The sequence below is a fragment of the Oncorhynchus nerka genome, linkage group LG8, assembly GCF_034236695.1.
Source record: "Oncorhynchus nerka isolate Pitt River linkage group LG8, Oner_Uvic_2.0, whole genome shotgun sequence".
Classification (NCBI taxonomy): Eukaryota; Metazoa; Chordata; class Actinopteri; order Salmoniformes; family Salmonidae; genus Oncorhynchus; species Oncorhynchus nerka.
The window spans coordinates 50,802,588-50,818,667 of record NC_088403.1 but is presented as its reverse complement, the minus strand read 5'-3'; the positions used below and the strand labels follow the sequence as shown (position 1 = coordinate 50,818,667).

Genomic DNA, 16,080 nt, shown 5'->3' with positions numbered 1-16,080 from the left:
TGCAGCTTGGTTGGGTTGTGTATCGGAGGACGCATGACTTTCAACCTTCGTCTCTCCCGAGCCCGTACGGGAGTTGTAGCGATGAGACAAGATAGTAGCTACTACAACAATTGGATACCACGAAATTGGGGAGAAAAAGGGGTCAAATTCACACCAAAAAAAAGATGTATTTTACTCTATCTTGATGAGCTAGTGGAAGCAAACGATGCCAGTCAGCCTGCACAGCCGGCCCATCGAAACTACTCCTAAACAACACAGAAACTAAACAACACCAAAACTAATTTCACACATAATAACAGTTAGCCTAAAGACCCAATTAGATGTTACAATAGTCTGATGAGTGAAAATATTATGTTGTCAAATTGTACGTGAAGAAATGGCCACAGCTTGGAATTGACATATGCAGGGAAAGGAGCATCACCTGATCAAATCCTCCTTCAGAGTCACATGCAGGTAAAAGGTTCTATATAGTACCAGAAAGAGCATATTCTGCATTCTATGACACTTTGTCAAATAACTCTGAAAATTCAAAAGGTGCGGTTCTATTTTTAAATATCACTTTTTCAAAGAATATCAGCGCTTAGCATTCAGCACTTGCTTGACAGCATTGCTCTGGCTACTAAGCAAAGATTGGTAACATAATATGCTATCCTGATTTTTCAAATACATTTTCTTATTTCCACAATGTTTCTTTAGACCTTCCAAAACAAAATTCTAAGGATTTCTTTGTGATTTCGTTTTTAACTTATAGGCTAGAGCAGGTATATTCCGCTCTTACCAGCAGTCCAGAGCCTGCTGGTGTTCAACCTGATCATTCATTTCACCCACCTGGTATCCCAGATTTAAATCATCCTTGATTAGAAGGGTACAAGGGAAAAAATGCATTGAGACTGACTTCAATGTCCAGAGTTGAGTTTGAGGGGCCTAGAGTAACCGAAACTAATGAAAATGCAATTATGTTCTTTTAAATAATATTTTTTTAGTATTCTAATGTTATCCAAGACATTCTTAAACACGACCTAATGATTATTGTTCCAATAGCATATATCAAATGTGTTGATTAAACTGTTAGAATGTTGATGCGTCATAGTCTGGAAGTGGTGTCGAAAATAGGCTATAGACTTTTTCAGTAGGACTTTCTCAACCTTCTCTATAAGGTACTTATAGGCTGTAGGGCCAGGTGGTTCTAGTGTTAAGTTACACTTTCAGACAGTGGCCATAGGCTATTGCGGCTATTTGAGAATAATGTAGACCTATCATAGTGGCCTATCAACAAAACATTTCCACATATAGCTGTTGTCTTCTATGATATCGTCTACAATAGCCAATATGTGGAGTTCAATGTAGGCCTACATTCCATGAGGCTTTTTAAAAACATTATGCATGGCTTGACATTAACCATTTTAGGGCTGATGTTTTAGTCTAAAAGCTCAAATCACTTCGTAACATTTAAGAAATGATCTGTAACACAATTGGCTGAAAATTACATTGTATTGTGTTATATAATGCAAGAAACCACTTTACCAAATTAAATTCATACTCTCTTCCTTTTGGCTTATTTGCATATTCAAGCCTGTCTCAAAACAGGACACTGCCCCTTTAAGACAAAAAAAAAGCTCTTTATCTGACTCGCTTGTTAAAGACTGCTAGATATCTACACGTTCCGTGCTCTTGCAGGAAGCAATCACTCCCTCATTGCTGACCCAAATTAGCTATAACCGGGCTAGAAACTCACTAACTAATGTGCACACGCAGCTACACACGGCTCTGCTCTGTGATCTCAAATGTGCATCTAGGCTAGCTACACTGACAGAGGGTGATGGAAAAACCTCTTATGCCCATGAAATAGATCAAGGGTACGCCAATGGGCTCCTCAGCAGGCTCAGCCTAAATCAAAACCACCAACTTAGTCTTGAAGTTAGATTTGGTTTGTTGCATTAAAAGGGAGTGTTAAGTTGATTCAATCCCAGTTTCCACAGTAGATGTGAAAATGTATCTGTTTAAAACCAGGAAAGATTAGTACATTTTTAGTAAAGTTCAATCTCATGCCGGCTGGCAGTTATTGAGCAGCTTAGAGGGAACACTGGTGACACGTTACAGTATTATTAAACCTCCAGTTGCATTGTTGCGTTTCCTTCCAGTGTTCGAGTACGGCCCGCACTGTCCGAAGCCAAGTGCTGTCCTCTCAATCTGCCTTGAAATGCTGTTGAATTACAGAAAAAGTGTTGCCCCTTCCATTTTGCCTATTTTGTCAGTCTGAATGACGACAAAGAAGAAGCTGTCATTTCAGATGGCCAAAAATGGAGGTCTACCTAGCAGCTGCGGAAATGAAACGATTAATAATTTAAAATAATTTAAGCTAGCAGGTCATGTATCAGCTTCATTTTTGTCGTCCCAGTATTGCCTTCATCCGGCATCCAGCCCTGTGTGATCATATCTGGGCCCATTCAAGTTCATCCAGCCCTGTGTGATCATATCTGGGCCCATTCGAGTTCATCCAGCCCTGTGTGATCATATCTGGGCCCATTCAAGTTCATCCAGCCCTGTGTGATCATATCTGGGCCCATTCGAGTTCATCCAGCCCTGTGTGATCATGTCTGGGCCCATTCGAGTTCATCCAGCCCTGTGTGATCATATCTGGGCCCATTCGAGTTCATCCAGCCCTGTGTGATCATATCTGGGCCCATTCAAGTTCAATCAGCCAAATAGTGTACTGTAACTGCCATGTATTGGTGTGATGGGAAAGGGGATACATAGTCAGTTGCACAAATGAATGCATTCAACCAAAATGTGTCTTCCCCATTTAACCCAATACCCTCTTCACCTTTTGCAAGCTCAGGGATTCGAACCAGCGACCTTTCGGTTACTGGCCCAATGCTCTTAACCCCTAGACTACCTGCCGGAGAAGTGAAGCAAGCGCATGTGTTGATGTGGTGATGGACTGTAAGAGGGGTTCATTGGTTAAAGGTGGACTCCGCGATATGACGTAGATCCATAAAGTAAACCGCATAGTGGGTAAAATCCTCAACAACTAAGAGCATTGAAGCGCGAGGCTTAACTTCTCTGCTGTTTTGGGGCCCTGGCTACCATGCTCTGAACAGCATGAAGTGAACACGTGCACATGCGCCGATACGGTGTGTGACTGCTTGTGGGCGAAGTGCAGCATCTCGCTCATCTCAATATCTCCAGTGCTGCTCGTTGCAACGTCATTTCGCTGAGACTAGCTTTAGCATGATGAGGTTGAACAGTTCTTCTAGGTCTCTATAGGCCTTTTCACACTAGTTGAGCTGAGCCATACTGCACTGGCCTGCTGACACATCCCCCCATAGTTGCTGGAAAGGACAACGTGAAAGGAAATGCACCCGAAAGCCAGCATAGTATGGTTTGGGTCGGCACAATAGTGTAAAAAAAGGTAAAAGTGTGCATATGGTTAATGGTTGTGATAGTTCAATTTCATTTTACTTAATGAGGGAATGAGTGGGAAATGGAATTCAATTAAGGGAATGGAATTCAGTTGAGGGCATGGAATTCAGTTGAGGGCATGGAATTTATTCCATTGTTTTCTGTGCAAACGTTTCCAAGCATGAACTGTATTTCTGTGTCCCTATTCAACTCCTGATATGGAATGGATCTCAAGCCTAATAAGCATGTTAACATACCAGCCTGGAGGTATTGCAGACAGGATCATATCAGAGACGTAGAGTGAAGGACTGACCATCCATGGTATCAAATGTATAGTTTGAACCGTGTTTTGAGGCTGTACAGTGTTTGTTTACATTTACGCTGTTTACAAACTAAAAAAGTAAAAAAGTGAAATAAAAGTGAAAAGTGTATATTTTGGTTTGAGCTAAGCTCAAGTTGTAAGAATCAATGGGGGTATATCATCAATTTATTAGGCCAAAAATGGATGTAGCAATTTAAGGATTCTAGCTTTAAATTTAGGATTGGGGAGGGGACCTGTACCTAGGGGAAACGTCACCCCCCCGAACCACCTTTACAGTTTTGTTACTCTGTCCTTTGATAACTCTGTTGTGACCATCACACCCTTTAAGCAGTTATGGCACTGAAACTCCAAAATCCCACCCTCCAAACCCTCATGCAATGGTCATAACTCTCCTACCCCCTTGCGGCACTGTGTTTTTGAAGTGCTCATTTCTCTTTGTCATTCCAGCCTCCATGTTGATGTATGTCCTGTGTGCTGGCCTCACCTTATACCGCTCGCTCTCTTCTCTCTCTCTCGCCCTCTCTCTACCCTGCCCCACCCCCTTCTCTCTCTCTCCCTCCCTCCCTCTTCCCCCAACCCCTTCTCTCTCTCTCCCTCCCTCCCTCTTCCCCCAACCCCTTCTCTCTCTCTCTCCCTCCCTCCCTCTTCCCCAACCCCTTCTCTCTCTCTCTCTCTCTCTCCCTCCCTCCCTCTTCCCAAACCCCTTCTCTCTCTCTCTCCCTCCCTCCCTCTTCCCCAACCCCTTCTCTCTCTCTCTCTCTCTCCCTCCCTCCCTCTTCCCCAACCCCTTCTCTCTCTCTCCATTTATCCCTCCCTCCCTCCCCTCCCCCCTCTTTCTCCACTGTACTATCCTCTCACACATTCTCTGTATTCATGTAGCAGAGATGGTCAAACAAGACAAGATGATGATGATGATAATGATAATATTCCATAAATGATGTACTCTCTCTCTTTTCTTCTCCCCTCCAGGTGCTGGCTTCGTCTGGACACTTACTTCATTTGGAGTTTCATAGGACCGGCAACCTTGATAATTATGGTAAGCGTCCCTTCTTCCCCACTCCCGTACTATCTCATTAACCCCATTTAGCCCCCCAGGTCACTGCTTCAATGGTCCAGAGAGAACATCCACTTTCCTCTGTAACACCGTTGGGTATGAGCCACTGCTGGTCATGTGTCATGGTGGGAAATGGATGAGGAGGTGAACTGTGAAGTATTGCGGTTAGTCGCTTTGCCGCACAACTGACAGAGATGTCTTTGCTGAGGGAGAGAGGACCTCCACTTAGAATTCAGTCACCAAGTGATGCCTCTCTACGATTTATGATTGATTTTCACCCAGAACATCCACCTAGAATCGTACACTAGGTTTACTATTACTTTGTACCTTGAGGCACAGAGAGAGGACACACAATCCGACACAGGCACACAAGCAGGCACTCCGAAGCCACATAGGCTGAGGTAAAATACACACACACACACACACACACACACACACACACTCTCATGGGTTAATTCCTAACTTAGATATTTTCAAAACCCGAAATGCATGTCTAATGCTCTTTCTACACGCTCCAATGTTCTGAAATCACAAAACACTATTATTTCCACTTCATGACTCATGCTTTTTCTCTGTAACAGCCAGAATACTTCCACTAAGAAAGGCTGACTCCTTCTGGAATCATAGTCCCTCTAGGCCAGGGGACGGGGGGGACGGGGATAAGTAGAAGAGATGTAGAAAAGGGCTAGTCACTTCCCCAGCACAGTGTGCTATGAGTTACAATTCAATTGGTGTCATTTCGAGGGGGCCATACTATTTTGAGATGGCGCTACCGCTGGTCCATTACCATTTAATCTAAACTGATTTAAGTGGATTTAACAAGTGACATCAGTAAGGGATCATATATTTCACCTGGATTAACCTGGCCAGTCTCTCATGGAAAGAGCTCAGTGCACCACTCAGTGCCTACGTGGTAGTGATACTGTATACAACGTTCATATAATGTTGTGCTCTATTTGGCAAAGTGGTAAAACCGCATCTTGTTCCTACACTACATACTCAACCAGCTCTAACAATGTCTCCCCGACTTAAAAATAAATGAAAACATCATCTACGACACACAAACTCCATCTCAAGCTATGCTCTCTCCTTTCTTTCACTCCATTCTCCCAGCTCAACGTGATTTTCCTAGGCATCGCGCTGTACAAGATGTTCCACCACACCGCCATCCTCAAACCCGACTCGGGTTGCCTCGACAACATCAAGTAAGTCACGCGTCCTTCCAGGCATTATTGGGACCTTCCACACACGACGCTTGGACTGTACATCCCAGTGGTAACCTAATATGGCAAACCAGGTTCCGATGGCTCAGTGTGTTAGAGCATGGTGCTTGTGGGTTCAATTCTCACCCGGGCCACATATACTGAACATATGTTAACCGTAAGTCACATTTGCATATAAGTTAACAAAAACAAAAGTATTATAAGGCACGATTGATCTCATGTACATCACAATAAGCCGAGACTTTGAGATGGAAGCTGTATAGTTATGAGATGTGTCGCTGGTTAGAAAAACTCCTGTGTTATTTGTGAACCTCTCAAAACACATAAAGATGGATGAGAATGGCCATGCAGGAAGCGCAGCCCTCCAGGTTCATAACCTCTCAGTTTCACTAAAGGCTGTGTCGTGGAGGGGAGGCAAGGGTTCAAATGAGACAGGTCTTATGGCAGGCGTCCTTCATTATCTGAAGTGCACGCTTGTCGGCGGCAGGAGAGGCCAAGAGACAATCTGGTGGAATTAACCTGACCTGTCGTCATCGGTTACCACGCAGATGAATATTCATAAAAGGAAGTGTTTGTTTGTGTGCACGCCTGCATGCGTGCTGTACATGTGCGCTCGCGTGAATGCTCGCACCCTGCCACTCAGGATATGAAAATATGAATGACATTAGAAATCCCACTGGTAGCCCTTCCCTGCAGTCAATTGACCAAATTCACCCTCTCTTGGCCTCAAGGGTGGAATGTTTTTCATATTTTTTTCATAATTAATATTTTTTTTCAAACCCTGAAAATGTGGTGTTTCTATGTCAAAAGATGTTGTTATATTTCAGTCTGTGATACATAAAAAGTGTAATATTGGGATGCAAACTCAATGTAATAGATTTCAACTCTATATCTGACATGATACAGGTGTCTCCTTATTAAGCCCATAACCATGTGTGTGAGGTGTATACTTTTGTTTCAAAGTAGATTTGTGTAAGAACACCAAGAAACACTCTGTGTGACCCTGATTGAGCGCACCGCAGTAAAAGATTAACTGGCGGTGCAATTTATGAGTGACAATTAATAAGTATAAATAAATGTGTTTTAATATCAAATGTTATTTGTAACATAACAGGTAGACCTTACAGTGAAATGCTTACTTACAAGCCCTTAAACAACAATGCAGTTCAAGAAATAGTTAAGAAAATATTTACTAAATTAACTAAAGTAACACAATAAAATAACGAGGCTATATACAGGGGGTACCAATACAGAGTCAATGTGCGGGGGCACAGGTTAATCAAGGTCATTTGTACATGTAGGTAGGGCTAAAGTGACTACGTCTAGATAATAAACAGTGAGTAGCAGCAGTGTAAAAACAAGGGGGATGTCAATGCAAATAGTCCAGGTGGCCATTTGATTAATTGTTCAGCAGTCTTATGGCTTGGGGGTAGAAGCTGTTAGGGAGCTTTTTGGACCTAGACTTCGGCGCTCAGGTACCGCTTACCATGCAGTAGCAGAGAGAACAGACTTGTGACTCACTGTGCTTTGGGAAACAAAATAACCATCTATTGTGATATCACCACAATAACAATTGGATAGAATGTTGAAGGTTTGGTCATTCCTAGACTTAGTTCATTTCAATTTGAATCATATCTGTGTTTTATGCCCATCTTTGCTGGTGTTCTGTGTTCATTATGTGGTGTAATTCAAGGTAATTTGTTGGTCGTGTCTTTTAACATTAGCGCATAATGACACAGTGGGGCCTTTTCTCCTCTAGGAGCCGTGTCAATACAATGACACAGCATTTTTGTGGTGTTGGCTTGGTGTAATTACAACCAGGTGTTAGGGTAGACTTATTTTGTGGCTAGGCTAAAGTCATTTCTCTGCCTCTACCAGTCCTAAATCCTCCAGTTGTTTTCTATGTTTTACCTGTCCTCCTGTTTGAAGACACTGGTGGCATCGGTGTGTTTTAAGGCGGTGATACTAGTGGCACCATCTCGAGCGTCTTGTCACTGCTTTTGTCAGAGTGGAGTGAGCCTCTGCTGGCCTTGTACTCTCAGCAAGTGTGCACATACACACACACACACACACACATACTTTACACAACCCGCCATACACTCACACTCTTTCTCGCTTTGTTCCTATGCGCACCCACACACACACACATTATATAGTTCACATTCTAGCAGGTGTTGAGGCCAGTTTTCCAGAGGATGCCTGCTCTGTGAACTCCGAGTGACATCCCTGTCTAAATTGTAATCCCGAGCTGATGGGAGAGCTGAGTAAACACTCGACTGGACAGGTCCGTCTGTATCAGAATCAATAGTAATCTGTTGGATACCATTGATAGCAGTCTGAGACATGTTGGTGTGACAGAGTTTAAAGCCCAGAGCCGTGCATACATCCGCGACTCAATAACAACCAGTTAAAACCAGGTTAGTAAATGTGATTATATGTAATAATGGGCCATGTATACTGTCGTGCCTCTGCGACTATGGACTCTTATTACAGCAAGAATAACCATCAGTTTAGCTTGCTTTTGTTTCATTCCAGGATCTTAATGTGAGCACCCTGTTGCAGGAGAACTTTCCTTATTACACTTAGTGTGTTTGAGATTTAAAAAGGCTTCTGAAGTTTGTAATTTCCACTTCCACTGATTTTCCCTTACAAAAAAAGTAGCAACCCTACAAAAATCCAATATTATAATCCACATAATAATTCACATTTCCTCTTGTTGCAGGATCATTGAGAGCCTATGTTACAGCCTGATTATAAAATTAATTGTGTTTTTTACCTCATCAATCTACACACAATACCCCATAATGACAAAGCAAAATGGGTTTCTAGAAAAACGGAAATATCACATTTACATAAGTATTCAGACCCTTTACTTGACACAATCCTGTCTCGGAGCTCTACGGACAATTCCTTCGACCTCATGCACTGTCAACTGTGGGAACTTATATAGAAAGGTGTGTGTCTTTCCAAATCATGTCCAATCAATTAAATTTACCACAGGTTGACTCCAATCAAGTTGTAGGAACATCTCAAGGATGATCAATGGAAACAGGATTCAAAACTGAGTCTTAATAGCAAAGGGTCTGAATACTTATGTAAGAAAATTAATTAAAATATTTGCAAAAACTTTAATAAACAACTGTTTTCGCTTTGTCAATATGGCGTATTATGTGTAGATTGATACAAAAATGTAAATATTTCATCAATAATAGAATAAGGCTGTAACAAAATGTGGAAAAAGGCAAGAGGTTTGAATACTTTCCGAATGCACTGTTTTCCTGTACAGTAGGTCAACCATCTTAGTGCTAACACGTTTGACAACAGCTGTTGATACTGTGACCTGATTTTGAACCTAACGGGTTATTGAGTAGATAATCATCACCAACTGAGTGTTTTTAAAGGCGACTGGAAAAATTTAAGCAAACCATTTTTAAAAAATGTTTACATTTTAAAGTTTAGTAAAGACAAGATTTTTGAACTCCCCCTAGCCGTTTATCAAGCAAGTGTTACGATTTCATCTAAGAATACTGTGAATGAGTTATAGATGGTTCCTTTTAGATGCATTGCCTTGTTTGTCTGTGGAGAGAATATTGACCTGCGTTCGTTCTCTGCATCATAGGATTTATCACACTAGTCTACCTTGGCCAATCAGAAACCTCACCTGCGGACTGTCTCTCAGACCACACCATAAATGTCACGACCCCTTCTCTCCCAGCTCTGGCGTCTGATAGACCTACCTCTAGATTTATGTATCTCATTCACCAGGACTACGTCCCAAATAGCACCCTATTATTGCGCAGAGCCTTATGAGCCCTGGGCAAAAGTAGTGCACTATAAAGGGAATTTGGGATGCAGACATGGTCAGTGTGTCCAATGCTTCCCCTCTGCCCTGACAGTTTGTCAAAATATGGCTACACTCTTGGTTACTTTTGAATGGACTGTAGCACATCAGTTCCAAATCATCAGGTTCGATACGATTTGGGCTGCTACTAACAACGTGGGCTGCCACTAACAACGTGGGCTGCCACTAACAACGTGGGCTGCTACTAACAATGTAAAATTGATGGAGATATTTTAGTATTTTTAAGTCTCGACTCCTGCTAGTTGGTAATTAAGTAGGATCTTTCTCTTATATTTTGTGCTCTTTATATTTTGACGTTAAACTTCATTCATTTCATCACGTTGCTTTGTTTTGTAATGAATGTTCCATGCTCACTCACTCACTCACTCACTCACACTCTCTCACTTTCTTTTCTTTTGATTACTACTGCATGGTACCCTTTCTATCTTATTGAATCATTTTTGTTTTTAACCCCTTATTCTTTTTCTTTCATATTTTCTTCCTCGTGGTAGCTATCGTTATTATGATGGAATCATTATTGTGGAATGGCACTGGTAAGATGTAACGTATTTCTAGAGGACTGCACTATTATGTCTTCACATATACTGTATTGCGTGTGGACCCCATTACCCTTCCCTTTAAACATAGTACTCTTTCCCATGTGGCAGTAGTTTAGCAAGTCCTCATCTGTTTGTGGTGTGCTGTGTTGGCGTAACCCGTTGTATTTTCGCCCCCACTGGTATTGGTACTCTAAGATTTAGCTTCGTTGTTCCTTTGGCACAAATTGGATGCCGTTCTCCTCTCTGACTCAAACTTTTACTTAACTTTGTCGAACCCTATGTCTGGGAAATGGCTGAGCGTTCATGACTGCAGTCCACAAGATGCTGAGAAATGTGCGCTTTTTCATGACACGACTCTTTCATGACTGTTTAAAGCACAGGGAGTAGATGTACTGTATATGTGTACTGTATATGCCTCATGGCAAATAAATTGAGGAGTTCGTTACATGTTGAGGAATCCCCCTACAATAGACCCTGAAAGAATATGCAAGTTAAGATGGTATCGTTGCTTTAAAAATGATCCTGTTCCTGCGTCAAATGCTCTAAATTTATATCCGAAGTAAACCATTTCAGGTAATTAACATTTTTCAGATGCATGGCTTTAGTTAAACAATTAGCATCCCGCTGAGTAGATCACAGCATTTCTTCTTTCCTTTCAACTTGCCAATGAGACTCTTTTATGCCAAGGTGAAAGGCGACTCAATTGACCAATTGCTATCAGCTTTGAAATGCATATCACCTCTCGGAATTGGCTCTTTTGTCTCTTTTCTAAAAAGGAAATTGGTGCCAATTTAATGTGGTTGTTGTATTAGAACACTTTACTCCTCAGCTTCTTTTCATTTTTGATATTTATACCCGACTATTAACACAATGAACGCTTTTCCCTCGTTTTCCGGTGAATGCGCACAAGTGCTCTTTTTGCGGCGGTGGAACCATTGAGCGTGTCACTCGAGTGGCATCATTGCGAGGGTATTCACTGGCTCAGCGGGAGCTACTTAAGCTATTTTGGCAATGGGCCCAGGTCTGTAGGACTGAAAGTGGTACGGGATTAATTAGGAGAGTTTCTCAACTTAAATAAATAAATAATCAAATGCAGGAATAAATTATGCACTTTTGAAAGACGTTTTTAAATAACAATGCAGAAAGGCTTCATATAAAGTACATGTTTTGAACTTTTCCAGAGTGAAAGCAGGAGGACATACTGGTTGTTGGGGCATCCTTGAACCATGTTCTTCCAAGACAGCCCTCACGGGAAAATGACAATCATCATCAATTCTTAGTTGCAGATGTGAAAAGCAACGGTGTCCAGATCCAGTACTCATTACGTTGAAATATACAAAACCAGGAAAGATATGATAAATATTCTATTTATGTCCTGTTCATGTCCTCCCTACTACTTTTATTATGTCCTCTGGCATCTCTATCCAATTTCCACTGTTCGAGTCGTCCATCCCTTTTTCAAAATGTCCATAGTTCCAGGTCAATATTTCCCTCTTTTTTTTCTAATTTTTTTCTGCACCCTCGTCTCTCTGACCGTCTAGGGGTAAACCAGCTTGATGAAGTGCCTCCCCCAACAGGTCTTTAAGATAGAACTGGGAAAATGATGTTTAATGGTTGGCCCCAGTAATTTCATACATTTATTTTTGCCATCGCACCTGGACCATTTATTACGATTGAGGCCGAGACCCACCTGTATTTACTGAGGAGTGGAAACGCCCGAGATAATTAGGTTTAGCACCTGCAACTCACTCACAAAATACGAGTGAGATTAAGAGGATTCTGGCTGGAGATACGTTGGATGTAATCAGTATAGTGTTTTATTTGATCAGCCATTTTTTAAATATTTCCTGTTTGTCTTTGTCTGTGTCTGTGGTAGTCCCCCTGAGCTCTCTCCTTTAACTACACTATATATGCAAAAGTATGTGGACACCCCTTCAAATTAGTGGATTTGGCTATTTCAGCCACACCTGTTGCTGACAGGTGTATAAAATTGAGCACACAGCCATGCGTTCTCCATAGACAAGAGCTAGAGCTGAGCTGGTAGGCCACTCAAGCTCACAGAATGGGACCGCTGAAAAATCGTCTGTCCTCGGTTACAACACTCACTACCGAGTTCCAAACTGCCTCTGGAAGCAACGTCAGCGCTATAACTGTTCGTTGGGAATTTCATGAAATATCACACAATATCAATTTCACACAATATCACCATGCGCAATGCCAAGCGTCGGCTGAAGTGGTGTAAAGCTCGCTGCCATTGGACTCTGGAGCAGTGGAAATGCGTTCTCTGGAGTGAAGAATCACTTCACTATCTGGCAGTCCGACGGACCTATCTGGGTTTGGCGGATGCCAGGAAGAATGCTACCTGCCTAAATGCACAGTGCCAACTGTAAAGTTTGATGGAGGGGGAATAATGGTCTGGGGTTGATTTTCATGGTTCGGGCTAGACCCCTTAGTTTCAGTGAAGGGAAATCTTAACGCTACAGCATACAACAAGATTCTAGACGATTATGTGCTTCCAACTTTGTGGCAACAGTTTGGGGATGGCCCTTTCCTGTTTCAGGATAACAATGCCCCCGTGCACAAAGCGAGGTCCATGTGGAATTGGTTGTTGAGATCGGTGTGGAAGAACTTGACTGGCCTGCGCAGAGCCTTGACCTCAACCCCATCTAACACCTTTGGGATGAATTGGAATGCCGACTGCGAGCCAGGCCCAATCGCCCAACATCAGTGCCTGACCGCACTAATGCTCTTGTGGCTGAATGGAAGCAAGTCCCCGCAGTAATGTTCCAACATCTAGTGGAAAGCCTTCCCAGAAGAGTGGAGGCTGTTATAGCTAAAAAGGGGGGAACAACTCCATATTAATGTCCATAATTTTGAATAAGATGTTCGACAACCAGGTGTCCACATACTTTTGTCAACGTGTGTAAATGTAAGCATGTAGCTTTCAAAATCATTTTTCTTTTAATATTTGCTTTGGTGTTTTGTTTGATTATTGATTTAATTTGATGTTTTTCATTTATTTTGATTATTCCGGTCAGCTATGAGGATTACGAACCTGAGATCAAGTAAGTAAAATGGACCATCATATTTATGACACACCGTTCATTAGCCATTCATTTTCTCACGACAAAGTAATGAGCAATGTTGATATCACCTCCTGCCTTTACTAAATGTTAAGTGACGCTCTCGGGTCAAGTCGTTAGGAATGCATACAGACATAGTACCACACATCAATATTCCCTACAGTAGGCGCACTTCTCTTGGAAGTCATCTCCGAACCCAGAACCAAATCTCCCGGTGCGTCACGAGGGACGCAGTCATGTACTGTGCAATTTAAGCTTTGAAGAAAGTAATTATATTTTCATAAATTCCTTGATTTTGAATGCACAGGTATTTCTGATTATACTAGCACAAGTATTCAGAGCTTAATTATCTGTCAAGGCCTTTGGCACAACCCTCGGGCACCACATTCAAAATACTGTGTTAACATGTAATTTGCCTTACCGTGATTATGCCTTATATGCTAGCCCTGAGGTCATACAGGCTGTATCGCCTATTATTTACACATTCATTATACACCAAGTACTCATTTGATATTGGAGAGTTACCTTGACTTTTCACTAGAGTTTTCTACTGCTACTACTCCTGAGATGATAATAATAGTGTGTCTCTCATTTTCAAGTTTTTTAAAGACTATTTCTATGGTCTATTGGTCTGTTACTTTTCAAACACGTAATGGATGCAACACATGAAAGAAGGCGAGCGAGAGAAAAATCCTAGGTGTCCCCTAGGAGCAGACGATAACAAAAGACAAAAACAAGATTAAATTCAATTTCACTCCTTTTTTATTTTATCTCGAGTCGATTTGTTTCCTCTGTCGATTTTCCACTTCATTTCTCTCCTACCTCCCGCCTTCCCTTCGTCCAGAACTTTTGTCTGTCTGGTGGGCATTTTATTTCCACCTGTGTTTGTCTTTATTATTCATCACTATGTTCACAGACCAAGGTTGCAAATAGATTGGGGGAAGTCTGCAAACTAATTCTTGCAATATGTACTTTTTCAACCTGAAAGTTTGCTTTGAAATCTTTCTTTGCATTGTGCTTCAGTGAACACCTAGTCACGATGTTCCTTCTGAGTTGTGTACTACTGACAGAATGCTAAGTGGGAAGTCTAAGAACAGTCACCACTTCCTGCATCTGTTCTCGAAATGTAGAACCAGACGAAGACCTTTATTATTGAGCTTCAACAAAACCTTTACACTTTGTGCATTTCCACCTTTAGCTTCATGGGACAATGACATATTTACGTAGTTTCAGACTGTACTGTCAATTCATAGTTTAACCAGCTGTAAGTATGGTGATGAGCATAAATCACGTTCATTTCTTTAGGAAATTACAGCCAACAAAAGGTAAGGGCACGCAACTTAAAAGTCATTGAGTTCATTTGGTACTCCTGTGTCAGTTCTGAGGACGTCCGGAATGTTGACATTGTCTCGACGTTGTGTTTCCAGGTCGTGGGTGATTGGGGCCATCGCTTTGCTCTGTCTGCTGGGCTTGACCTGGGCCTTCGGCCTGATGTACGTCAACGAGAGCACGGTCATCATGGCCTACCTCTTCACCATCTTTAACTCCCTGCAGGGCATGTTCATCTTCATCTTCCATTGTGTCCTCCAGAAGAAGGTACGCGTTTCCCTCTAACCTTGTGGTCCAGTGCCCGTATTCAGAAAGTATCTCAGAGAAGGAGTGCTGATCTGGGAATCGTATTAATTGGGATCTAAAAGCAAAAACCGATCCTAAACCAGCACTCTTACTCTGAGAAGCTTGATACAATTTAGCTCCTCTTACTAAGAAGAGTTGGTCAAAGCACTTTCAGATGGGGAGCAGGCTAATTTCACTGCCCGTACCATCATAAAAAGTCTCACAATCAAAAGTATTGTAGTTATTTAACTACATCTGAATGGGAATGTGTGTGGTTCACAGGTGCGTAAGGAGTACGGAAAGTGTCTGCGTACCCACTGCTGCAGTGGCAAGAGTGTAGAGAGTTCCATTGGCTCTGGGAAGAGCTCAGCCTCCCGCCCACCAGGGCGCTATTCCACAGGGTCACAGGTAGGAGGCGCCTTTCTTCTCAACTCTTTCAGCTGTCAGTGTATTCTGTTGATTTTTTTATTTGATTTATTTTACCTTTATTTAACCAGGCAAGTCAGTTAAGAACAAATTCTTATTTTCAATGACGGCCTAGGAACAGTGGGTTAACTGCCTATTCAGGGGCAGAACGACAGATTTGTACCTTGTAAGCTTGATTCTACCTCCTGGTGTAGACCAGATAATTCATTTTATTATGTTATTTGTATTTACTTGATCAAATAGTACATTGTTAATTAATAGTTAACAGTACACAGTACAAATAGTCAACAGTACACCATCAGCCCCTGTCACGATGAAAACTGATTTCAGCATCCATAACCCTTGAATTACATACAGCAGCACATTGACAACCTACCACGACCCCTATTTTTTTCCCCGTGAACCGCATGTGAATGGAAGCGCTCGTAAACACGCTGTAATTTATCGGCAACTCTGAGACTTTTAAATTAACGTGTAATTAGCAAAGTACATCGTAAACAGGTGTGCTCTGGGTGCTTACAATGGTAGGGTTCTCTCTCTCGAAAATAAAAGTTG

The 16,080-nt window shown here is 42.0% G+C and overlaps 1 protein-coding gene across 1 annotated transcript in view; it reads left to right on the top strand.

Moving 5' to 3' along the window:
- LOC115133545 (adhesion G protein-coupled receptor L3-like) overlaps positions 1-16,080 on the top strand; it is a 267,932-nt gene that overhangs the window by 237,364 nt on the left and 14,488 nt on the right. The window contains 4 exon segments of the mRNA XM_065021894.1: positions 4,694-4,760; positions 5,892-5,983; positions 14,913-15,081; positions 15,382-15,507. Coding sequence (XP_064877966.1) covers positions 4,694-4,760; positions 5,892-5,983; positions 14,913-15,081; positions 15,382-15,507 — 454 coding nt within the window.